Source organism: Suncus etruscus, chromosome 1 (genome assembly GCF_024139225.1).
Source record: "Suncus etruscus isolate mSunEtr1 chromosome 1, mSunEtr1.pri.cur, whole genome shotgun sequence".
In the NCBI taxonomy this organism is placed as follows: Eukaryota; Metazoa; Chordata; class Mammalia; order Eulipotyphla; family Soricidae; genus Suncus; species Suncus etruscus.
Window position 1 is genome coordinate 21,847,033 of NC_064848.1, and position 26,850 is coordinate 21,873,882.

The 26,850-nt window shown below is 42.4% G+C and overlaps 1 protein-coding gene across 1 annotated transcript in view; it reads left to right on the forward strand.

Moving 5' to 3' along the window:
• The first annotated feature begins 7,015 nt into the window (after window positions 1-7,015).
• The window catches only part of USP3 (ubiquitin specific peptidase 3), a 103,346-nt gene continuing 83,511 nt past the window's right edge, over window positions 7,016-26,850 (forward strand). The window contains exon 1 of the mRNA XM_049784149.1: window positions 7,016-7,145. Within this exon, the coding sequence (XP_049640106.1) occupies window positions 7,055-7,145 (91 nt within the window). The 5' untranslated portion in view covers window positions 7,016-7,054. The remainder of the gene's footprint in view (window positions 7,146-26,850) is intronic.

Genomic DNA, 26,850 nt, shown 5'->3' on the forward strand with positions numbered 1-26,850 from the left:
GTCACTTATATGCTACACTCTCTGGTTCCTTCCCAAAAGACCAGTTATTAATTGTGTATATTTGTGCAATATTTGTTTTGTTTTTAAAACTCACTTTAAAGTCACTTTATTAAAAAAGTTTCTTTTAAAAAAAAGGTTGAGGGGCTGGAGAGATAGCACAGTAGTAGGGTGTTTGCCTTGCACACAGCCGACCCAGGACGGTGGTTTGAACCCTGACACCCCGTATGGTTCCCTGAAACCAGCCAGGAGTAATTTCTGAGTGCAGAGCCAGGAGTAACCCCAAAGCATCTCCGAATGACCCGAAAACCAAGGTGCATGCAAGGCAAGCACCCAACTCTGGACTCCATATGGTCCCATGTCTTCCAGCAGTGATTCCTGAGCACAGATCCAGGAACAGTCACCCCTGAACTTGCAGCATGTAATACCTCACTCCCAACAAACACACACAAAAAGCTGAGTCTTGACAGTTTAATAACCCAAAGTCAACTAAGGTGGCATATACATTTATCTTGATAGACAATGGCTACATTCTGGTTTGTAAAATTATGACTTGCTTTTTTTCCCTCTCAGTAGTGATATTCATGTGATAATACCTACCTTTTGGGTTTGTTGTATTAAAGAAAAGAAGAAAACTACTCAATTTAGGCTCTGATAGCTAGTTATAAACCAATGAAGGCAATTTCTGTTTTTACAAAGTTGAGGTTCTTCTTGTGCATAAGGAGATCATGTAACTGATGGGAAGGGGCACTTTCTGCATCTAATCAACAAACATAAATGTAAAAAAAAATCTATGAGCTGGTGTGTCTGCCCCAGACGTTGGTGGGTCTGATGAAGCAGGGTAGTGGCGGAGAAATAATACCAAGTAGACAGAAAAGATATTCATTGGAGTCAGCCTGCTTTTTGCCCCATGGCCTCTTTGCCATGTGCTGCCTCTGCGCCTGCTCCAAGCCATGACTTTTTTTTATTCAGAATCAAATCCACAAGATGGGTCCTATAATCCAGGTGAGCTTTTACATATCAAAGGTAGAGACTAGGGGGAAGAGGAAGTCTAAGGAACATTTGGGATTGATAGCTGGGTATTATCTTATACGTAATATTAAAAAACAAATCTGCAACTGCTGACTAGATGCCTAGCATCCACAGAATAAAGAAAAAAAACATCTATTTTCAAGGGGTATTGACAGGGGCTGGAGCCAATAGTGGGTAGGGTGCTTACCTTGTACATAGTTTACCTAGTTTCAATCCCCAGCATCACATCTGGTCTCCAATCCCTGCCGGGGTAATCCCTGTGTATAAGGCCAGGAGTAAGTGCTGATCATCACAGACTGGTTGTGGTTCAGAAAAAAATAAAGGGAGACTGATATGTGAGCACAAAGTCACAGCATAAAGTGTCAAGCTGCATGGAAAGTGGTAGCGTGTGTGTGTGTGTGCGCGTGTGTGTGTGTGTGTGCATGCGCGCGCACTCACGCGCATGTAGAGCATGCACTCACATGCTGCGGCCGGCCTTGGGTGAGTGATGGAGGGTTTCCCAAATGGGCTATGCAAATATTTCATAGAGAATGAGTCAGAGACAACTGAGTAGAAGCACAGGAAATAAAGGAGAACCCACAGGAGTGAGGTGGCACATTTTCCACCTCACAGAGGTGAACTATTTGAGACACTGCTCTACAAAGGAAATACAAAACTTTGGTGAAAGAGAAGGGACAAGTGAGTGTGCTAGATTTCAGATTTTATACTGTCAGAGAAGAATTTGGGGCTGGGTGTAAACAGAGAAAGGAAGAATGAAGAGAATGATGTTTGGGACTACCTAAGAACCAGGTGAGCACAGGCCGGCTAGAAAATACACCAACTCCCATTCTTCAAGTCTTCCAACAAAACCTTACCAGAATTAATTCCAACGCAGGAATCAGCAATGAACAGGAATATCAATGTCTCTGTTCTCCCGGGGAAGGCCTAAGAGCAAATAAACAAGTGAATAAGGAAGGGAATAACAGATAAGTCCCCCTTGGAAAGTCAAACCAAGTGATAAGAGTCCCTAGTAGAGCCTTTCCTCTCTCCCACTTCCTCCTAAACACTCTTCAAAGCTCCTTTGCTCTTAACCTTGGCTTCTATTAGAGACTTGCTCTTAAAAGATTCTGTAATGTAAATAATTAACCCTACTCTTTAGGTGATTGCAGGAAGAGTGGGGATACAGCTACAGCAGTCTTTTTTCCCTGGCTGGGTCGATTTATAATCTTTGATACTAGTCTACCAATTCTCAAGTCAAAGGTTATAGCAACCCCAAGACCCTTCCAGAACACAGTTCTCAAGGTAACATTTCCTTACCCCCTTATATATAAATCTGTATCTCCTTTTGAAACATTTGACTTGGTTGAAATGGTGCATTCCTAGCTTCTGTAAAAGGCAAATTTAATTTAAAAACGTAATTGATACTCCTGGCATGAGCTGCTGTCTCCTTCTTTTCCTCTCTCCCCCCCACCCCCCATGCAGGAGTGGTGGGCTGGGTTGGAGTCCTCACAGACAGCTTCCCTTCAGGCTGGAAGTTCTCAGCCAGAGTTTGGGTGTGTAAATCAGAGTTCCTGATGCGAAATACATGTGAGCCAACAGAAATGCAAATATTGTATTAAATGCAGCTGAAATAATTTAGGACTAAAAAAGCAGATTTCCAATGGTCTTTCTCTGACAATTCATTAATGGAAGGATTACCCCCCCCTATTTTTCTCTCATTATGAAAACATTTTTCAGAGACAAAAAGTTAGCTGTTTTGGGGGGAGATGTAGCAGAAACTGCCCAGAGGGCAGCTCTGATTCTAGCCAGCTTCTTTCTGGACTTCCTGATAGTATGTAGTTTGTCCTGGGCCAGAGCAATAGTACAGTGGGGTAGGGCATTTACTTTGCATGTGGCTGACCTAGATTTGATCCCTGGCATCCCATATGGTCCGCTGAGCACAGCAAGGTGCAGAATCAGTAGTAAACCCTGAGCACTGGGGTGTATAGCTCAAAACAATCAACCCTCCTAACCTCCCCCCACCAACCCCCCCCCCAAAAACAAAAAACATCATAGTTTGTTCCTTGGGGACTGAAGTCTGGGAATGACTAAATTAGGAACCCTGCTCTGAGGGTGCTTATTCCAGCTGCAGAGTTACAATTGCAAAAGGGGTATCTTTTCTTTTTATTTTCTAGCGGTTGATACTTTGTAAATGTGTTCACAAGCCTGTTCACAGAAAATAAACACAATATAAGGGAATTTAGCTATAATTTGAGGTAGGGGAGCGAGAGGTGCTCAAATACCTGGTGTCCACCTTCCTAGCTCCTGCTTCTGGGACACAGGATCCCAGTCTTTTACTGAATCATCTATGGGACACCAGCCATGTTCCACATGCTATGTTTGAAACACAGCAAAAACCAGACAGACTTGTTTGCCACTCTTATGGACCTCAAGGGGAAGGCAGACATTAACCAAATGATTACATGCATCCAGAGAATTTAAAAAAGGGCAGATTGTGGGGGCAGATAAGGTCATTTCACTGATTGGAAGAAACCTGGGGATGGAGTAAGGTCAAGAATGGCCTTCCCCTGGGAGGAAGGATAAGAAAATCCAGCAACACTACAACATGGAATACATGAGTCAGGCACGTACCAGGGCTGTGGAGGCATACACAGAAGCTTAAACTGGGGGAGTTGGAGTGAGCTACCCAAAGAGAAACCGAGGCTGGTGGAGACTGAGCTTGTGAGTCTGGAGTTAAGGGCTGGGAGACCAGAGCAATAGCACAGAAGCTAGGGTTCTTGTCTTGACAGGGGGTTTAAATCCCCTACCCCCCAGGCATGATCTCTAAGCTGAGCCTGGAGTAATAAGCCTGATTAAGGAATAGAATCCCTCAAAGAGAATAGGGCCCCTGGCCTCCACGCAGATGCTCTGGGGTCTCAGTAGGAGAGAGGAAGCAGTGGGAGGCCAGGCCCTATCTGGGACAGCCCTTTCAGCCCCACCCCCAGAACACTACAGCCCTCCACCCATTAGTGGGAGTCATTTTATTTTTGTCTCATTGTATGTCAGCCCATCCTCACCCTCCCCCCGTTTACCCCCCCTGTATACAGACACACAGATATTGATTTTTTTCCTGGAAAAAGGAAAAGTGTGAAATATTTTTTTTAAAGTCCACCTGACCCAGCCATATTTCATAATCTCTCCCCCACACGGTCTTTATTCTTGGCCCCCAAATACAACAAACAAAAGATTTGTTACTTATCAGCCCCCTTCATAGGAATTATTCCCTGGCTGGCAGCACCCTGGAGCTGGGCCAAGGGCTGGAGGCTCAGCAAGAATCCAAATTCTTTATCATCTGAATTATTGTGGTGGCAATGATCAGCTCTTTCTTTGAGGTGAGTACTATGCTCAGTTTTCCATTGGGAGGTGGGGAGGCCAGGAAGTCTTGCTTAAATTGGCGATCAAGTAAACAAGGCGAGATATTGAGCAACTTCCCCTCCCACCACTCTCAGAGCCATTAAATCTCCACCTAGGCTCCGCCTAATTTGATCAATTGATACTTGGAAAACACTGAAGGGCTTTGATGGAAGAACCCGCAACAGATTTGAAGGGAAGGATGTCAGAACGGCCAGGTGGCGGCCACCAACTCTACAAGAGGGCGTGGGAGGAAAGTGTGTGTGTGGGGGTGGGACGTGTGGGAAGAGGCCCCAGGCGTGTCCCTGCTGCGGGGGCGGCCCTAGGGGGGAGGGGCCCTGCTCTAACCACTAATCAACCCAGCCCGGTTAATCATTTCCTGACCTTCCTTCTAGCGCCCCATGGTAGGATTGCCACATTAGATTTTCTGGTCTCTGCTCAAGTACAAACCCAAAGTTCCTTCTTCGGGTTTTACAAGGAGTCTCATCTTGAAGGAATATTTATAATAGCCTCAAGGCAGTGCCTGGGGAGATCTCACTAGGTGTCATCCGTACAACACCTGCCAGGGTGGCCTCCTGGGCTTACCTTGTCCCCTTTTACAAAGAGGTCAGAGAGCAGGAACCAGTTCGGAACAACTGGGGCCAGTCCCAGTTTTCCCGAAGTTAAACAAAACAAAAACCAAAAAACCCGGGGAACCTAAATTGGCTGGCAGTTTAAGTGTTTAAGACAAGGGATTGTGTTTGCAATGCTAAGTAGGACAGAGCAGTGGGTGTTTAACTTAAAGTGTTAGATCCTCACCTTTTGTTAAGCAGATAACCGGACCAGGCCTGAGGCCTCAGCACACCTGCATTGCTAGGATCTCAAACTTCCTAGGGTGTGAGTAGGAAAGTAAAGCCCCTGTTTTTGCGATTTTTAAACATTTCAACAATTTTGGCACTGTGATTATCACGATGATGATGATGATGATGTTATAATTATTGGTTTTGGGGCCACAGCCAGGCAAGGTTCAGAGATTACTCCTGGCAGTACTCGGGTGCTGAGGAATCACCATTTTGGGGAGAAATCACCATACGGAGTGCCAGTTGCTAGACAAACGCCCTAACCGCTGCACCAGCTCCAGTCTCAGCATTTAATTTTTTTTTAAGGCTACACCCAGCGGTACTCAGGGATTACTCATGTCTCTGCACTCAAGAATCACTCCTGGCCTTCGGGGATCATATGGGATGCCAGCTGATCGAACAGATTGGCCACGTGCAAGGCAACAAAGTACCCACTTTGTTTTTTAGTACTAATCATGCAGTGGGCTTGCTAGTCCAGCGGGTAGGGCGTTTGCCTGACACATGGCCTGCCTGGGTTTGATCCTTGGCATCCTCTTGGGTCCATTGAGCACCTCCAGCAGTGATACCTGAGTGCAGAGCCAGGATTGCTGTGGGTACCCCTCCCAAACGAAAAAAAAAAAAAGGTTTCAATCAGGACTGCTATGTTCCAAGAGTGTCCCACCCCCAACCAGGATGAGCTCAATTCCTTAGAGCCCGTTTCAGACCCTTGCCCTGAAGCTGTGCTTTAAATTAGGGTATTCAGGATGCCCCCGCGGGAGGCAGGAAGCATGTGCTTAGAACCTTAAACCGGGCCATTGTCCCAAACAAATGGTGCTGAGGCTACAAACCCTGGAATCAGAATTGCTTTGGAGTCTATGCAGCGGGGGCGGGGGGTGGGGGGGCAGGGTGTCTAAGCTTTTAGAGCTTATGTCTTTGGAGTGCAAAGCGAGGAACTCAGGTCCTCTTCTGTCTGAAAAAGATTTTATTTATTTATTTTTGGGTCACACTCCTGGCAGGCTCGGGGGACCAAATGGGATGCCGGGATTTGAACCCCCGTCCTTCTGCATGCAATGCAAACGCTTGCACTACCTCCATGCTATCTCTCCGGCCCCGAAAAAGATTTTAATGTCCTCCATCTACCCTTTCTAGCGTGGCCCAAATTTCCTAATCACCGCGTTGCCAAGTTGACCACTAACTAACTACACCCTCCAGATGTGGGGAGCCTCTTCTCGAACCCCAAGGCTGAATCAGCAACGAGGCGGCAAGCTCATGTTGTGCTCCTGCTTGGTGGGCCCACCTTCCCCGCAGCTCCGCTAAGAAGGGGCAGCTGGGGCTGGGGGGCGCAGGGAAAACCCCCTTCCCGGCGAGCCAGGCAGGACTCGAGGCCTCACTGAGTCTATCTAGCAGGGCCTACACTCTAGGCGAGTAGGCAGCGAGGAGGGAGGGCGAAGGGGGCGTGTCCTCCGGGGTGGGTGGGGCTAAGCGCGCCGGCAAGGCGGAAGTCGCGGCGCAGGGTCAGACTCTAGGCGCTTCGGCAGCCCCGGAGGGAGGGCGAAGGGGGCGTGTCCCCGAGGCGTGGGCGGGGCTAAGCGAGCCGAGAAAGCGGAAGTGCCCGCGCAAGGGTCGGCGGCAAGGCCCGGAAACCGGCATTTCGTCCGTGCGGAACGGAGCCGCCTCCGGGCGGGCGGCTGCGAAAACCCGGAGCCCGGAAGCCTCGTCGCTGTGTGGGACGCAGAGCGAGCGAGAGAGCGAGAGCGAAGCCGCCGGCGCCCCTGTGAGGAGAGAGAGAGCGCGCGCCCCGAACCTCTGGGATCTCCCCCACACCCCTCGGCGCGGCCATGGAGTGTCCGCACCTCAGCTCCAGCGTCTGCATCGCGCCCGACTCGGCCAAGTTCCCCAACGGCTCCCCGTCGTCCTGGTGCTGCAGCGGTGAGTGGCGGCGGAGGACTTCCCTACCCGAGGCCCCGGCTTGGGCTCGGGCCTGGCCTGCCGCCTCGCTGAGCCGTCGAAGGGGAGGGGCGGCGGCGGCGGCGGCGGCTCCTCCTTTGTTCCCCCGTGTGGCCCGACGGCCGCGAGCCACGCGCGTGGAGCCGGCGTGAACCGGCGTGAACCGGCGCCCACCGGCCCAGTCCGGGGGGGGCTGCGCTGAGCTGCGCTGCGGCGGCCGGAGCATCCGGGTCACTCGCTCCCTGACTGCGGAGCGACCGCGCTGCGCTGCGCTGTGCTGCGGCTGGACCGGAGATGCGACCGAAGGCCCGCGCCTTGTGCCCGCCGCCGCGCCGCCTCGCCCGGCCTCGTGCGCGCCTCCCTTCCTCCCTCAGGGTCGCCTCAGCCGCCCGTGCTCGTCTCCCCGTCCCCGTCCCTATCCCGTGCGTGCGCTGCGCGGCCACGCAGGGTCGCCCAGGCGGCCCCGTTGGCGCAATAGACAGACAGACACACAGACTGACTTGACTCACTGACTGACTTCCTGCTCGGGCCCTGCTTGCCCGCCTCAAGTCTTTTGTTCCTCAGTCCTGAGGATGCCATGGATGGATGCATGGATGGGATGTTGGGTTGCGGGGTGATTTATTATTATTATTATTATTCTTTTTCCAGTCAGGTATTTTTTTTTTTTTTTTGTCATTTGGCCCTGGAGGGAAGCTGCCCCCCCCCTTGCAAAAGGAAAGGAAAGTACAAGTGCCCTGCGATGACATTTGTCGTCCTGAGCCAGCCCAGAGCTGGGAGGAAGAGTTTGGTTGGAGAAGGCCTTCCTGCCTGCGCACCCATGACAGCTTCCAAGTGAAATGATGTTGATTTTCAGCTTCTCCTACAGAAGAATAGCGAGAAGGAACGAATGCACACACACACACACACACACACACACACACACACACACACACACACACACACACACACACACACACACGAACTTTTTTTTAGTAGGTTTGAGACTCGAAAAGCAAAGCCTAAGGGTGCCTGGAGCACACAGCACAGCAGTAGACCTTCTCTGCTACTTTGGTGGTCTTTGTAAAAAAAAAAAATAACAAAAAACAAAAACACTAGTTATCTTTTGCTTCCGGAAACCTTTGAAAGATCAGCCAATTTTTATTGGTTGTATAGAGCGGGGCTGCAGTTCTTTTGTTTGCATGCAAAAAACTTGCCCAAGTCCATCTTGCTAGCAGAGTGTTTGAAGATGGAACCAGAAAATGAGGTGCATTTAATTGCTTTCTTGGATATTGGTTGCTGCCCCTGAACAATCAAACCTGGGCTGCTATCACTTTAGTTTATGCTTCCTTCCGTCCCCAAGAGATTTGATTAGAAAAAAAAAATTAGTAAGCACGGGAAAGAAAACACATCTTATGAGGAAGGATAAAATTTTTCTGTTGCTCATCTGTAGTGAATTACAAGGACACACAGTGGCCAGTTAGCAGCGCACTTGGGTGTTTTTTCCTAGGTAAAATCATGTTGAATTTGAATATCCTGCCTCAGGAAAGAGGCAGATGTTCTTTCCTGAGCCTTTCATTTGGGTTAGCCTGGTAACCTTGGGAAGGAGATGCAGAAAGCTGTGCATCTCTTGAGGACTTAGATTAAAAGGGATTCTCACTGAGAGACTAGTGTTTGTCTTATAGGCATTGTGTGTTTGTGTTTTTTCCCTTCCCCATGTGTGTTGTATATGCGTGTGTGTTTGTGTTTTCTTCCCTCCCCAAGACTAGAATGGCTGATTTGAGCTTGCTGCAAAGTTTGCCTCTAATGCTGCTTGGTCAGGCTGGTTTGAGGGTGGCTCTACTCATGTGCTTGGGTTTGTAGAACCAATAAAGCTAGTTTCTCAACTTTATGTAGGTTATTTTTCTTTCTGTTCACATTATGTGAATTTAACCCTTTTCTTTTGGGGCCACACCCTTTGACGCTCGTTACTTCTGGCTATGCGCTCAGAAATCACTTTTGGCTTGGGGGACCATATGGGACATCAGGGGATGGGGGGATCGAACTGCGGTCCGTCCTAGACTAGCGCTTGCCAGGCAGGCACCTTACCTCTAGCGCCACTGTTCCGGCCCTTTTCTTGAGGGTTTCCCATGTTAATCTCTTGGCATCTGTTTGTTGATAAAATCTAGTGTTACTGTATTGTGCTGGATCTTGTTCTTGCCTGTCTCTCATTTCAGGGATTCAGTGAGTAAGTCAGCTACTTCTTCAACAATTTATAATCTTGGAGTCCTGTAGTGCTGTGTATTCTGGTATTCTCCAGCACACTTGGATTTAAAATTTATTGGGGGTCAGGGGTCAAGAATAAAGGGTAGCCAAGAGTGTTGAATAATGAATGCTGTGACTGGGGTAGTGAATCTGATAACATTCTTATTAAGGAGTGAAAAAATACCTGTTTGGGCACTGGTATGAAGAAATCCTACCAGTGGTTTATTTTTTATTGAGTTTGCAATTACACCACAGTCACACAACCTGGGGCAGCCAATCAGATTGCAGAAAACCATCATCCTAGGCATTACTAGCTAGCAGGCATCCCTGGAAAAGTGGTTTTCTTTTCTTTTTTTTGATCATCAGTTTGTTTTATTTACCTCAGAAATTATTGCTATATGGTTGCTACTAGGATTACAGGGGCAATTTTGGTAAAAATATTGAAAGAAACTACATGACTCAAGCATTAGTTGGTATTATAGATCACAATCTTATAATGAAGACTATTCCTTAAATAGCTAAAGACCCTTACAAAGAGGCTAAGGCAGACTTAACTATTCTGAACGATACTTTAAAAGGAGATATATTAATTCACGATTAGGAAATTATGTATGTGTACTTCAGAATTAACTTACATGTCTATCTGTGGAAGGCACTATATGTTATTAGGTTGCATAATTGTGTACTAAGACAATTCTCAAACGCTTTATTCCCAGGTGGCTTTTTTTTTCTCCACACCCTACAGTACTCAGGGGTTACTCCTGACTCTTTGCTCAAGAATTACACCTGGCAGTGCTCTCAGGAACCATATGTAATTCTAGAGATTTAATCTTTCTTGGCTGTGTGCAAGGCCAACACCCTACCTGCTTTGGCCCTCGTTTTATTCCCAGGGGCCTTGAACACTCAAATGAATACCATGATCCGTTGAGTTTACCTCTCTGGGTAATTCCTGAACACTGTAGGACTAAGCCCTTAGTACTGTCAGCATTTCTCTTCCTCTCTCCCCCCCAATAAAAGAATCCTGAAAAGCCATTTGTATGATATACTATTAGTAATTTCTATATTCTAGGTTTAAACAAAAATCAGTTTATGAAATAACATACATTATATTTCTTTTAACATAGTTTAGGGTCGGAGTGATAGCACAGCAGTAGGGCATTTGTCTTGCACAAGGCTGACTGGAATGGACCCAGATTCAATCCTGGCATCCCATATGGCCCCCCAAGCCTGCCAGGAGTGATTTCTGAGCACAGAGCCAGGATTACATCTGAGCACTATTGGGTGTGGCCCCAAAACAAAACATACAAAACATAAAAACCATAAATAGTTTATGTAAAATAACTACATATTTCAAAACAAATTGAGAGGAGTAGCATTATTCCACACTCTGCAGTTCTTTGTCTTGTTTAATAGAAGACAGCTGAATTTTCATAGTTACTTTTTTATTTAGTCTCTTGAAATATCACACATTGTGAAGCCTCTGGAAAACTGCATGCTATCTTTAGAGAATGTAGAAGCAGTGAAAGTAACATATTGCTATTATTTATGAAGAAAATGGTTTGACCTTATGTGTCTCCAAAAGGGTTTTGGAACTAGGGTTCAGGACCACATTGAAAACCCACTAGTATATAACAACAGGAACTGGTAACAACACCTGGTGTTAGCAAACAAGCATTACCATATCAGAGAAACCCTTTACATTTTAAGCCTAGCAACATTTATATCTTTGTGAGAATTACAGTTTATAGTTAGAATATAATCAATGATGTGGCGTAAGGTAAATGTTGAAAATAGCAAGCTCCTAATAAGGCAAAAAGCTGATTTATGTCTAATCCTTGCAGAAGGCATTCTAGTTTTAAATGAAAACTAGCTATTCTTCCCTCCAGGTTTTTGTTATGTCATACAAGATGTAATTTTCAGAAGCTAGAGGCTTGGACATTTCTATTTTTGTGGGTAAAAGAGTTGACCCTGTAGCAAAATACAGGGTTGGAGTGGGATGGGTAAGGGTTAATTGTTTTAAAAGATCTTTATCACAACTATTTTATTTCAGAAAAGCCAAAATCAGGAATTTGAACTTTTGGTGTTTGGTGAAATAGTTGGGGTAAAGTCAGGATGTTTAAATAGTACAGGTACAACAAATTTCCCTGATTAGCTCATTTATTTTTTTGGCCACACCCGGTGATGCTCAGGGGTTTCTCCTGGCTCTGCGCTCAGAAATCGCTCCTGGCAGGCTTGGGGGACCATATGGGGCGCCAGGGGATCTAACTGCAGTCCGTCCTAGGTTAGTGCATGCAAGGCAAACACCCTACTGTTTGTTCCACAGCTCTGGCCCTCCCTGATTCTTTTATTTTTTTTGGGGGGGGTCACATCCGGCAATACTCAGGGGTTACTCCTGGCTCTATGCTCAGAAATCACTCCTGACAGGCTCGGGGGACCATATGGGATGCCGGGATTCGAACCACCATCCTTCTGCATGAAAGGCAAACACCTTACTTCCATGCTATTTCTCCAGCCCCCATGATTAATTTTTAATATTAAGAGGAAAGAAAGGCTTCTTTCAAGTTTGCCACATACACTTGCTGCCACATTGTGCACCACCCAGGAAGACTAAGTGTAGATCAGGTACATGTTCTGACAATTTCGGTGGTTATTGGAGATACGCTTTCATTTTTTGAGACTGTTGATCAATTTCATAAGATGTGATATCCTTGTCAGTGATTTCTAAGTGATAAGATTGGAGATAAATATGAGACATCCCCTGGATGGAGTGAGGAATTATTTCTCACACAGCCAACATCCCAGAGAGATTATAAGGTATTTTAAAATCATAATTGAAATAACATGGTCAAATTAGTATTTATGTTCCTGCCTCTAGTACACCAAATTACTGTCCCACCACCAATCCTAGAGTACCCAAGAATCTTTCCTGAAACTCTCTCCCCTTGGTCTGCTATCACTTCTGGTTCTCTCTTTTGCTTCCTCTACCACAGCCCACTCAGTTCTGTAATTAGAGTCCAAGGAGGAATTGTCATTGGATGCTTTATTGCTTCTGTTTTGTTTCTCTGTGCCACCTATGAATGAGATCTGGTATTTGTTCTCCTGCCACTGCCACAAGCCCTTCTGCAGACCCTTGTAGTGAGTGGAAGGCAAGAATTGATTATTTCTTATAGCTGAGTAGTGTTCCATTGTGTGCATCTGTTATAACTTCAAGATTTCTGAATGCTGTAGACTAAATCTAGAGCATTTCTTTAGGATCGGCCATCTGTTCACTGTTAAATGAAATGCATTGCTTTTCAGTAATACTATGTAATAGTTAAGTACCTAGAGTGTAATAAGAATCTCAGTACATGACCAGTGAAGTAGTTCAAATGCCTGGCTGTAGTAGCGTGTGTTTTGCATGGCAGGAGGCCCAGGTTCCATTCTTGACACCAACTGTTCCCCCACGCACTAATCTGGGAATATCCCATGAGCACCACTGTTAACAGCTCAAAAACAAAAACCAAACCAACAACCAACCAACTAAACCCTAAACCAAACAAGAAACTTGGTAATTTTGCTTAGTATAAATGAATGATGTCTTTTTGAGTAGGTTCACGCTCAAATGGTTTTTAACTTGAAAATAAAAGTAAATTTAGTAGATTCTCAATTTGCACGTTTTCACTGGTCCTTTATTCCCAATATTTTATTCTGTAGAGAAGCTTTGACTGGATTTTGATCAGGTGACCTTCCCTTACTGTGTTGTCACCAGAATAAATTTTTTTTTTGGGGCCATACCCAGTGATGCTGTCTCCTGGCTATGTGCTCAGAAATTGCTCCTGGCTTGGGGGACCATATGAGACGCTGGGGGATTGAACTGTGGTCCGTCTGAGGTTAACAGCGTGCACCCTATTGCTGCGCCACTGCTTTGGCCCCAGTTTGTTTTCTTTAAATAATTTTTTTTATTTGAAGAATTATGATTTACAAAGTTACTGAGCTTTAGACATACTGTTTTTAGAATTGTTGCTACCATCACTGTCAACTTCCCTACATCAGTTTTCTTAGGTACAGTGTGAAGGTGGGAGGTCGGTCCCCAATTTCATCCCTCCCATCCCTGTTCCCTTGCCTTACATCTTGACAGGTAGATTTCAAAGCTTAGTGAATGTGGTTTATAGCACATATATTCTGTGGTGTGAGACTGTGGTTTGAATATATAACTGTAGCACTCTCCCACATAACCAGTGTAACTGAAACCCATTATTTTCCTTCCTCATCTACTTTTTTTTTTTTTTTTTTGCCACACCCGTTGATGCTCAGGGGTTATTCCTGGCGATACCCTCAGAAATCGCCCCTGGCTGGGGAACCATATGGGACTCTGGGGATTGAACCCACGTCCATCCTGGGTCAGCAGCCTGCAAAGCAATCGCCCTACCACTATGCTATCGCTCCGGCCCCTTCCTTCCCTCTTTGATTTCTTTTCTTCTCTGTTTTCTCCTTTCTGTATTCTGGTTGAATTTGTATTCTTTGGGCATTTTGTTTTTATAAGTGGGCAGGTAGATGGAATGGTGCTGTTAAAAATAAGTTAAAAATAATAAATACTGTGAGGCCCTGGATTCAGGCAATTAACCCTCCTACATTAATCCTAAAGATTAACATTTGATTTTCATGTATGTTTATGAAGAATCAAAGTTGGGGGGGTGGCATAGAGAGTCTTGGATGCTGCTGCCTGCAGCTCAGTCCTCTGTACTGCATATGTTCCCCCAAGATTTACACCAATCCTGGAGCCAGAAGTAAGCACAGAGTACTATTGGGTATGGTCCAAACACAAACAAAAGAGGAATTTTATCCCCCCAAGAGGAATTTTCAAAGTTTTGTTAATATTTGTAAATAATTCAAATGTTCTCATCTTTTTGTCAGTGTCCTCCCATTTCTGTTCTCTCCTTACTCTGTGCGGTGGGATGCTCCTATTGTTAAGGGGGGCTGGAAGCCCCTCTTAGTGATACCTGACCTGACTGTTGAATGGCTCAGTTGCTCAGCCTAGTGGTGAGGAGGACACTACCACCCACCCTGGGAATTTAAGGTACTAGGTGTCAAACTTGGGTTCTCGTCTTGCCAGGTGTATGTGCTCCAACCTTTGTGCAGTCTCTCATGACCATAAACTTTTGGGGTTTGGTGGATTTTGAGGGAAGCTAAGGATTGGAATCCAAGGCTTCATGCATAGGATACTTATATTCCACTGCTGAGCTATAAATCCCTGTTCTTCTCTCCCCCAGCACATCTCCTCAGTCTTAAAACAATATCGGTATATCCCTAGAGCCTAAATAAATAGTAATCGATGTGAAAGACCTGGAAATTAGAATTCACTGTATCTGTGTGAAGAGGCTGCAGTCTAGGGATTGAGCCTAGAATATTGCTGTTGTGAAAAAGTTTTGACACATTAATGAGAAATTATTTTCCAAATAGTATTCTTAGTAGTATATTTTTCATAACCTAAGAGAGGAAAGAATAGGGTTTGGGGGGGTTGAACTCTTTGTTTTAATTTCCATTTTAAATTTATTCTCAGCATAATTCCATTTCATCATTGTTTGCTTTTACAGCTTTAGCCCCAGGCTCTTAAAACATCCCACTTTTTACTCATTGGTATTTGTGCAATTTTCTTCTTTACTGGAATATACGAGATTAATTTTGAGCTGTTCAAATGATTTAGAAATGCATATTTATAATGTTTGTTACTCAGTAAACTTAGGAGAGTAATTTCTTTTGTAGCTCAGTGAGTAAATTCCTGTTTAAATTTAATGGTGTCCCACTTCCATCAGATAGTAATTGGTATGAACATTTCTCTCTAACCTTTATTTTTTCTCTTTTGAGCCTTTTTTTTTTTTCATCTTCCTGAGCTATTTTATATATTTTTCCTTCAATTAAATAAAAAGACTTCTTTTATTAAGCTACATTTTCTAAATGACTCACTGCCTACCAGTGAATTTTATGTTCAACCCAACTCTGGAAAGATATATGGCTAGTTCATCAAGATTTGAAGTGAGGGGCTGGAGCAGTAGAACAGCAGCAGGGCGTTTACATTGCAAACTGCTGACCCAGGACAGACCCGGGTTCGGTTCTCTGCATCCTATATGGTCCCCCAAGCCTGCCAGGAGCGATTTCTGAGTGCAAAGCCAGGAGTAGCCTCTGAGTTTTTTGTGTGGCCCCAAAACAAAATAAAACGAAGATTTGAAGTGAAAAAATAAGTTTTAATTAGTTTCAGTATTTTATGTTTTTATATAAAATGTATATAATGTTTCTTTAGGTATAAGAGCTACAGCATTCTAAGGTTTGTTTTTTTTCCTATTTTGTTTTTTTCTTTAAATAGGGGTCAAGACCAGGATGTATGATCTGGGTTGGGGCTGGGAACACTTAGATAAAGGGATAAATAGACATCAGGGCCTGCAACAGGGTGGGCATGTACTCTACCATATGAACCTCTACCAGGTGTTTCTTACAGGCTTCTTGGATTAGTGTACTTAGAAGGAAATTCTTGGATACATTTTCAGAAGGGGTTTGTATGTGTTTGAGGCTGACCCTGGTTGACATTTTAGAATGCTGTGAATAACATTAGCATCAGTAGTAACTTTTTCATTTTGCCTAGAACTGCTATTTGCCAAAGACTCAAGATGCACAGAGAATTTTACCAAAAGAAATTGTTCACTGTTACCTTTTAAAATCTTTTGGGTTCGTTGAATGAACATTGACTTAAAAAATTGTAATCCAGGGCCTGAGAGATAGCCTGGAGGTAGGGCGTTTGCCTTTCATGCAGGACAGTGGTTCGAATCCCGTCATCCCATTTGGTCCCCCGAGCCTGCCAGGAGCATTTCTGAGCATAGAGCCAGGAGGAACCCCTGAGCGCTGCCGGGTGTGACCCAAAACTGAAACGAACAAAAAAATTGTAATCGAGATAATCTTTTCACTGCTGAGTGTCTGGATATTAGTGTCCATAGTAATTCCAGATACTTTTGTTAACTTTACTGAGTAGGAGGAGTCTTGAGAACAGTATAAAGTAACTTCAAAATGACTTGCCAACTTTTAATCCTGACTAATTAATCAAAAACCCATTTTGTTGTTTTTCCTGTTTGTGAAACTGAGACTAAGATTAAGAGAGTTGCTTAACATGGTTGTGGGGAAGGGGAAGAGGGCAGTATTTGACTTCGGTTTTGAAAAATGGCTTTATTTTATCATCCACTAACTTTAATGCTGATACTCTAAGACTTAAAATGTATGGAAATATACTTTAAATAATTCATTTGAAATATTGATGTGAAAATATATTTTAAATTCCATATCTTAGTTTATATTAAATATATTAAATTCTATGTTTGATTAACTTTTAGTTTTGCTGTATATTGGTTGAAGTAGAGGCAAGTTAGAACAGGATTAGTGATACAAATGGAAGAAAACAATAGTTTTTGAATGTATGAACTTTGCTACACTTTAGATCTAATTATTTTTAGCTGTAATTCACATTAGCTAGATATATTAAATCAATCTCAAAGTAACTGGATAAAATAGTTATTTTTTTTCTTTGAAGGAGGGGTGGTTGGGCCATGCCCAGTGGTGTTCAGGGGTTACTCCTGGCTCTGTGCCCAGGAATCACTCCTGGCTGGCTAGAGGGACCACATGAGACACTGAGGATTAGTCATGTTTTTAAGGCAAGAGCCCTATTAGCCATACTGTCTCTCTGGCCTGGTTTTTTTTGGGGGGGTGGGGGCACACCCAGTGACACTTAGAGGTTACTTCTGGCTATGCTCTCAGAAATCGCTCCTGGCTTGGGGGACCATATGGGATGGGGGGGGGTGTTGAACTGCGGTCTGTCCTAGGTTAGCGCGTAGCAAGGCAAATACCTTACCACTTGTACCACCTCTCCGACCTTGTTTTTTTTTTTTTTTTTTTTTTTTTTTTTTGAATGTACTTATTGTCCCCTTCCATTTATTTTATTTTTCTATCAAGGAGGTTCTTCTGGGAGGTTTGTTGTGGGGTGGAGAGGAAGAGAATTCCTGGAATAGGAAATTGTGCTTTGCCTCAGGTAGCTCAGAGGTTATTCAAATCTTTACTTTCAGTTTGTTGTTTTCATTTAGTTTTATTCTAAGATTTTCCTATTGTAGTTATTGCTATTTTTGTTTGTTTGTATGACCACACCCAATAGTGCTCAGAGCTTACTCCTGACTAAGACTAAGACTCTGGGCCTTGGGGACCTCTTGGGGTGCTGACACTGAACCTAAAAGAACATTTGTAAGGCAAATGCCTTGTCAGCTGTTATCAGGAGTCCCTACAAGTCCCTACAAAAGTCATTAGATTGTGGAGCTTAACACAGAATTTCCTCTCATTAAGCACACTGAAAAGTACTAAGTATATGTATAAAGTACAGATGAGCTTTACTAGGCAGTTACACATTTTGAAAGCTTGTTGAAATTAAATTTGGTCTGTGGAAGATGAGGTTTATAGTTCGTGTTTGGAGTAGATAAAGGCTTGTGATTAATGAATTCTAGCTAATTAAATTTTCTAAGACTCCTTTGAGGAGGAAATTGAGAGTTTAATTTTAGACGAACCAGTTTATATCTGATTGAAAATATATTCTAACAAATTAGATCTTATCTGGAAACTGCTCTGTTTTTGAATTGACTTGTTCTGTCATAGGCTATTTTCTATTGTCAGATGTTTGTCCTGACATTTTTTCTTTGCTCTTGCTGGGTTTAAGAGAGTTTTGTGTGGGGCCGGCGAGGTGGCGCTAGAGGTAAGGTGTCTTGCAAGTGCTAGCCAAGGAAGGACCGAGGTTCAATCCCCCGTGTCCCATATGGTTCCCCCCCTGAGCATCAAACGGGTGTGGCCCGAAACCCCCCCCCCCAAAAAAAAAAGAGAGTCTTGTGGAGATCTTGATCCATCATTCCGAGCACTTGAAATGTTATGGATTGTTCTAGTTAACTATCATATTCTTGCAGGTTTAATGTAACTGATAATAGGATAGTATATTTTTAATTTTAGCTTCCTAAAATTTTCCATAGTCCAATTCCTTTTTTTTAAACATTTGTTGCATAATATTGTAGTTGTAATATTTTGATCAAAGATAAGGATCCTAAAATTTCTAGGAAAATTTTTTGTGATAGAATTGAAAACAATTACAGGACTATTCTGATGTGACAGTTGAGTATTTTGTTTTGTATTATTTTTGTTTTGTTTGGGGGACACATCCAGCAGTGTTCAGGGAGTGTGCCCTGGATCTGTGCTCTGGGGTCACTCCTGCTGGTGCTTAGATAAGTGCTGTGGATTGACCAAAGTGTTCAATCAAACCCTAAATTCTGCGCTATCTTGCCCCTGATATTTTAAATTCGTGTTTATTGATTTTGGGGATGACTTTAAAAACTTCTTTTTCTATACAGTGTTAGAAATCAAACCCATGATCTGAAACATACAAGGCAATGTGAGCTTCATCTCCGACCCTTGGCTTTTGTTGTTGTTTTTGGTTTTTGAGTACCATATCCTGTGGTGCTCAGGGGTTACTCCTGGCTCTGTGCTCAGGGGTGACTGCTGGCAGACTCTGGGGTCCAACCCTAGACATTTTTTTGATAAGAGACTAGATAGCTGGAATTAGAGAGATAGCTTATATAGCCGAGTGAACATGCTTTGCAGGATGGAGGCCTGACTTCTGTTGTGAGACCCATAAGCTTGAGAGCTCCATCAAATGTGTCCCCAAAACAAAAATACAACAACAACAAAAAGAACTTCTGTATAACTTAGAGATTTAAGGTTGATATATTATTGATTGTTATCTTATTGTCAGACAATAAAATGTTCTTTGACTTAATTGAGATTATCTTGTCTTTCCATCTGAATTATTCTGAATGTTATGTATAATATTAATAGCTTGGAGAGATTGCTCTGTGTATCTAAGTACTTAAGATTCACTTTGTATGTAGGAAGTTGTGTGAGCTCAATGTTTATGCCATTAGAAGTCTGAGAATTTAACTCTCAGTTTCATTTTAGTTAAAATATTTTTTTGTGGATAAACTGACTGTAAAAAAGAAATAAATTCTTGGGGTTATAAATCTAAATTAGTTCAGGGATTAAGACATTTGCTTTGCATGCTGCTAGTTCATTTCCCTGAGCTCCACTAGGAGTGATTCCTGAGCACTGCTCGGTGATTCCCCCAAACAGAAAAATTTCCTATCCTTTAATTTTGATTAAGTATTTAGAATCGCTTTAAGAGTCTGCCGGTGCATATTTCCAGAGCAATTATTAGGTGTTTATTTGGCATTACTGAACAGTGTAAGTATGTGCTCAGCTTACACCTTTTCTTTCCATTTTTTAAAATAATATTTCCATTATTTTGAAAGGAATAAAGGGTTTTATGGCACAACAATATTGCATATGTTGCTAATTTTTGTGTTCAGTATTTGCCTTTATTATATAGCTGCAAAAAAGAGAACTATGTAATATGAATATTAAGCATTTTGTTTCATTAAAGATTATATGAAATACCTATATAACTCCCACTTGTTTTGATTATTTGTGGGAGGTACTGCTGACATTTGAAAAATTCTATTTTTTGTCTGTCTTAAAATTTTTTTTCTAGCAGTTCTTTGGATTTTGAGTGAGTGTAGGTCTCTGCTTTTGTTTACAATTTTGACATTTGTAGTAAAGAAACTTAGTCTTGCTTACATTAAAAATAGTATTAAAATAATTTAAAAAGTAATCCCAAATAATAATTAAATTTTTTTGGTTTTTGTTTGTTTGTTTGTTTGATCACACCCTACAGCACTGAGGGGTTACTCCTGGCTCTGCACTCAGAAGTCGATCCTGGCAGGCTTGGGGGATCATATGGGATGCTAGGATTCGAACCAGGATCTGTCCTGTGTTGGCTGCATGCAAGGCAAATGCCTTGCCACTGTGCTATTGCTCCGGCCCCTAAATTAAATCTATATATATATGTATATATATATATATACACATATATATTTTTTAGTTTTTTTTTGGGGGGGGGGTCACACCCAGCAGTGCTCAGGGGTTACTCCTAGCTTTATATTCAGAAATTGCTCCTGGCAGGCTCAGGGGACCATATGGGATGCCGCGATTCGAACCACCGTCCTTCTGCATGCAAGGCAAACACCTTATCTCCATGCTATCTCTCCTGCCCCAAATATTTTTAAAGGTCTTTCTCATCTCCCCAGCCCTCATTTTTTTTTAAAGCCAATCAAATTGAGCAGTGGGTTGGTTATAACCAACTTTTGTGATACTAACGTTATTAAGTTCTGATAAACCACTGCCATCAGACCAGTCTTCAGCCCCCATTTTTAAGGGTCAAGGAAATAGTTGAAAGAGATGAGATACATCCCTACACACACACACACACACACACACACACACACACACGCGCGCGCGCGCGTGCGCGCGCATGTGTTCTCTTGCATGAATGCATGCGAGTGCAGACACACTTATTGAAGATTTTTTTTTAACCCTAGTTTCTTTATCAGATTTGCCTTCCTGTTTGTCAGGGACTCCAATTACTCTAACATTGTTTTTCTTGGAACTCATCCCATACTCTTCTGTTCTTTTTTAGACTGTTTTCCACCTGTTTTATAGTAGTTTCATGCACATGTTGGAGCTTCATGATTTTTGCTCAGCTGCTGTTACTCTGCTTTGATTGCATTTAAGAAAAAAATCACCTAACTTATTCTTTATTTCTGTCATTTCTATTTGCAATAGTTTCTTTACTTTGACTTATACTTCCTTGTGCTTTGCTAACTACCGTGTTAGCTTTTCATTGAGTTCTTTAAACATCTTTATTGGGGGTATCATCAAAGATATTGTCATTCTGTGAGGTCTATTTTTATCTGTTCGTTTCTTTTTCAATCAGAAACTTTAGTTTGATGTTCCATTTGTTTATCTTTGTTTTGCATGGCCATTGGGGTTGAGTTATTGAAGATAATTCTTGCTTCAATGTCATGGAGTATTTTCCTTGATATGTTTTATGTATTTATGTCTAATGTAGAAATTCTTAATCCATTTTAAATTGACTTTTGTGCATGGTGTTAGATAGAGGTTTGTGTTTACTTTTTGGTATGCATCCAGCCAATTATCTCAATACCACTTGTTGAAGAGGGCTTTTCTACTTCATTTAATACTTTTTGAAGTATTTAGTTTTGTACATGAGGGTCTGGCCTTATTCCAGTACCACATTGTTTTGATAATTATAAATTTGATAGTATAGTTTGAGGTTGGGGAAAAAAGCAAAAAGCTTCTTACTTTTTTCTTGAATTGCTTTGGCTGTTTATGGTGTTTATTATTCTGTTTGAATGTGATGAGTGAGCTATGTCTTTAAGAAATGTCATGGTGATTTTTATAGGGATTGCATTGAATTTCTATAATGCTCTGGGCAAGGTATACAGCATCATGATAGTGTTTCATAATTTACCTGTAACTATGTGTTCAAGGTTGTTGAAATGAGATTCTTGATTGTATTACTTTTCTATGTAGGGAACCTTGAAATTAGGAAACTTAAAATGATCTTAAAAATATTTTCAGTAGGTGCCGGAGCAGTGGCGCAAGTGGTAGGGCATCTGCCTTGCATGTGTTGACCACCATTCTATTCCCTGGTGTCCCATATGGTCTCCCAAGCCAGGAGCAATTTCTGAGCACGTAGCCAGGAGTAACACAATTTTTTTTTTTCAGTAGCTGATCTTGTACTCTGGGTCTCAGTTTATACTAAGCAGTAAAGTTCTTTTTGTATGTATTGTCACTGATGTCTTATTATCTGAGTACTTAGTCTCAGCTGTTTCTAATATTTCTCTTTTTCAGTTTAGTTACTATTAGGTTCCATTGTGCCATCCCATTGATTTGATGTGGCCCCCTGGGATTATAGAATAGCAGTTGGATAAGATAGTCATAAATAGGAGAGAACTATGGATTCAAATATCTGTTTTCTATGATAGGCCTCTGATCAATAATGAGTGTTATAAACAGTCTCATCAGAGTGGTATCTTGATTTCCCAAATAATGCTGCTGTTCCTGCCAAAAGAAAAAAAAAGTGTACAGAAAAAAGGAGATGAAAGAAGTGTGCATTAGGAGAAATAAAACTGAAAATTTTATAGTCATTAGTTATTCTTTTATTTATTTTTTGCCTTTGGCCCACAACCTGTGACGCTCAGGGGGTTTACTCCTGGCTGTGTCTCAGAAATCGCTCCTGGCTTAGAGGACCATATGGGATGCCGGGGATCGAACTGTGGTCCATCCTAGATCGGCTGCATGCAAGGTAAACGCCCTACTGCTGCACTATTGCTCTGGCATGTAAGACGACTCTGTTTTGGGGAAAAACTAAGTTGTAAACAGACAGATACAAAGGAACCAAGGTTGATCTTTGTTTTGGGGAACCACAAGGTGTAATCTAACAATTATTATATGTAGACATTTGTTAACTGTATAGTAGCAATCACCAGAATTTACCCCTAGTAGTAGTTTTATTCCTTCTAGTGTATGTATACACACAGATATATATATATATTTCTTAATTCTTAGATTATTAAATACCTTATTTTTCCCCTGTGAGACCAACTGTATAAGGTTATAGAATAAGAACATTAAAGCTGAGCATAAAAGACTATTGGTTCCACTCCCTTATGTGTTTTGAATATAGAGTAACAGATAAATTCCTTTGTGGGTAATTTCATCCCTTGGGTGTGTGGTGTGTGATCACTCTCCATACAGCAGGATAGGAGATAGGCAGACTACATGTGTTTCACCCTATAGATGGATGTACATGGAATCTATTATGCTGTGTGAAATAAGTCCGAGGGAGAGAGATAGACACAGAATAGTCTCACTCATTTATGTTTTTTTTTTAAATAAGACATTATTGTAATAATCCCAGATTATTTTATTTTGTGTGTCGACCCTGCTTGAGACCCACTCACCTGGGGTTTGAAGTACAGCGTGTGGGGCATTTTATAACTAATGACTATTAGTTTTCAGAGTTTTATTTCTCCTAATGTACACTTCTTTTATCTCCTTTTTTTAAAGGAGTTTATTTTCTGCAGTTTTGGGGATCAAAGACACGTAATCGACGCCTCTGTCTGGTTCAGTCAAAATGATATAGAGCAGAGTACTATGTTGTGCCCCCTTTGTCTACTTTTTTAACTAGCTGTGGAATAAATTGATAAGTTGTGAATTCTTCCCTAAGAAATTTTGGGGTCATGGTTAGGAGGTTTCAAAGACCAGAAATTAGAAATTTCTGGGTGTCAGCATAGCTGAGGAATAGTTCAGAACTGTTAAGAGAGAGAATTGAAAGCAGATGTAATAAAAATATTCTCAGCTCTTAATATTCTTAGTATTTCAAACTCAGCTTTATGCATAACAATGAGATTTCCCCCTCAATTTTTTTTGGGGGGGGCACACCCGGAAGCACTCAGGTTTATTCCTGGCTCTTGGGCTCAGAGATCTCTCCTGGCAGGCTCTGAGGACCATATGGGATGCCGATGATAGAACCTGGGTCTGTCCCAAGTTGGACATGTGCAAGGCAAACGCCCCACCACAGTGCTATCTATCACTCCAGGCCCCATCCCCTGAATTGTTTAAAAGAATATTATCTGAAAGCAAAAGGAATGAAGAATGAGGCTTTATAGATTTTAATGGGGAGAAAGGAAATTCCTGTGAGTTCCAGTGAATCTTTATTAAGGATCTTTACCCAAAATTTGGAATGGCTATAAAATAGGGTTGTTAAATTAAAATTTCTTTATATTATAACACTAAGATTTACCAAGTGTTCATGTTTCAGTCATTTCAAGCATTAAAATGTTTAAACACCAATCCCATACCCCACTTTACCACTGTAAACCATTTTCACTCACTATCCTAACCTGCTTCCTTTCATGCACAAACAAATTTACTAAATAACGTTTCCTATAACACGAAGGCAAATGGAATGATCAAAACTTAGATCAATAAGAATTTGACGTAATTGTTGTATCTCTATACCAATGTTAATAAAGTCAGTTTCTTAAGGATTGTGGTTGTTAAGCTGGTTGAGCCTTCTGTGTTACTGTTCAGCTCACTGAGCTTTGTAGATTACTATGCTACTTTCCCACCAGATTTTCTGTAATACTAATGGACTGACACTTCTATAAAATTTTGAAGTGGCTATGTGGTCCATGATTTATAGATTTGAAATAAATTTAGCAGTTTGACAGTTCTATAATGTCATATTGTAGAGCTATTTCTTTCATATGTGTAGGGTGTGGTCCTTGGCTATTGTGGTTAATGCCAAAAGGGAAATCTGTCTCCAACCCCCATTCTCAGAATGTTATAGAGATATCAACCTAGACCAGTTTACCTCAGATGTATCTGTGGCCATTATTTTCTTTTGGAACTTGGTAGAAGAATTGGGCTATTTTTCTGTCTAGAAGATGGTGACTGTGGGAGAAGACTGCTAGGTTTTCCAATGTGTGTGGAGTTTGGCCTAATCCCACTGTGAAAATAGTATTTTCAGCCCTGTAGTCTGGTCTTACCATAGAAGATTCAGCTGCTTACTTTATTTTTCATCATAGAGCTGAGCCGTATTGTCAAGGGGTGTGGATATAGAATGTGCTGGGTTGCTGTGGTTCACGCAAAAAGGGAAATCTGACTCCTACTCACATTCAGAGAATGCGCTGGAAGTATTAGCCTAAACCAGGGGTCTCAAACTCAATTTACCTGGGGGCCGCAGGAGGCAAAGTTGGGGTGAGGCTGGGCCGCATAAGGGATTTCACAAAAAAAAAAGTCCTCAAACGTCATTATTAATTATTTCTTCTGAACATGAATAGAACATTGAGTGAAGATCATGAACAGTTCTTCTGAACATGGCATCTTTTGCCTATTCCTTGCTGCCAGAGACATGACAGTGCTTCTCACAAATCTGAACCACATTTGGCTTTAGAGAGGAAGCAGTTGAGACTCTCAGTATGGCTTGAAGATGATCATCATTAAGTCTAGACCTTTACTTTGACTTATTGAAGTTCAATGTGGAGAATAACTTTTCACACAAATATGTGCTCCCAAAAAGGCACATGGTGTGCTTGAATATTCGGGAAAGCTCAAGGAAGCTGGGGGGCAATTCTCTCAAAAATTGCCCATGCATGTCTGCTTTTCCATTAATCTCCCTGAACTTGGCTTTGAGATCAGAGTTGCATTGCAGGTCAATGAGCTCCATTTGAAGCACAGGAGGGGCATCTTGCACATCAAAGGAAAAGGGGTCCACAAAAATTTGGAAAGTAGCTCTGTGCTTTTTGAAGTCTGCAAATCTGTGATCAAATTCCTTCTCTAGCTTAAAAATAGCATCATTATATTTCTCACCACTGAATGGTATGCCTGCATCCACAAGTTCCTTGCATGCTGGGAAATGGCAAGGATTTGTCTGAGAGAGCTGGGATTTCCATCACACAAGTTTTGTGGAGAATGCTGTCACGTTGTCGTAGGCAGCACTGATAAGCTGCCCCGGGCCTTGTAACATCTTGTTTAGTACATTCAGCTTATGTGTGATGTCAACAAGAAAAGCTAAGTCCATGAGCCATTTGTGATCACTCAACTCAGAAACAGCATTCCCATCCTTCTCCATGAAGGCTTTCACTTCTCTCAACTCAAAAAATCTTTTCAGGGGCCGGGTAGGTGGTGCTGGAGGTAAGGTGTCTGCCTTGCAAGCGCTAGCCAAGGAAGGACCGCGGTTCGATCCCCCGGCGTCCCATATGGTCCCCCCAAGCCAGGGGCGATTTCTGAGCACATAGCCAGGAGTAACCCCTGAGCGTCAAACGGGTGTGGCCCAAAAACCAAAAAAAAAAAAAAATTTTTTTTTCAGGACATTTCCCCTGCTGAGCCAATGTACCTGAGTGAAATAGAGCACATCTTCATATTCTGACTTCATTTCCTCTAAAAAAGCACGGAACCTCCTGTGCTTTAAGCCCCTGGATCTGATTTGCTTGATGCATTTCACAACAACAGGCATCACATTGTCACATGGCAGGCATTTACTGCAAAAGGCCTGCTGATGGATAATGCAGTGAAGAGCAATGGCCTTCTCTACACCGTCCTCTTCAAGTTTTTTTTGAACAAGTGCCACCAGTCCATTTTTCCTCCCTGTCATCAATGGCGTTCCATCAGTTATTATTCCAACAAGTCTCTACCATGGCAAACCTGCATTCTCAATGGCATCACACAGATGCCGAAATATCTCATTAGCGGTGGTCTAGCCATGCATTGGAATTATTGTGAGCAGCTCCTCTGTCAATTCAAAATTGCAATCAACACCATGGACATAAATTGTGAGCTGTGCAGTGTCTGTTATATCTGTGCCCTCGTCAAGAATAACTGAGTATGCATCAAAACATTTGGCTTTCTCACACAGTTGATGATGTCACTTGACATGTCAGAAATGCACTCTGCCACAGCATTGGCAGAAAGGCTGATTTTGCTAAACTGACCTTTCTTT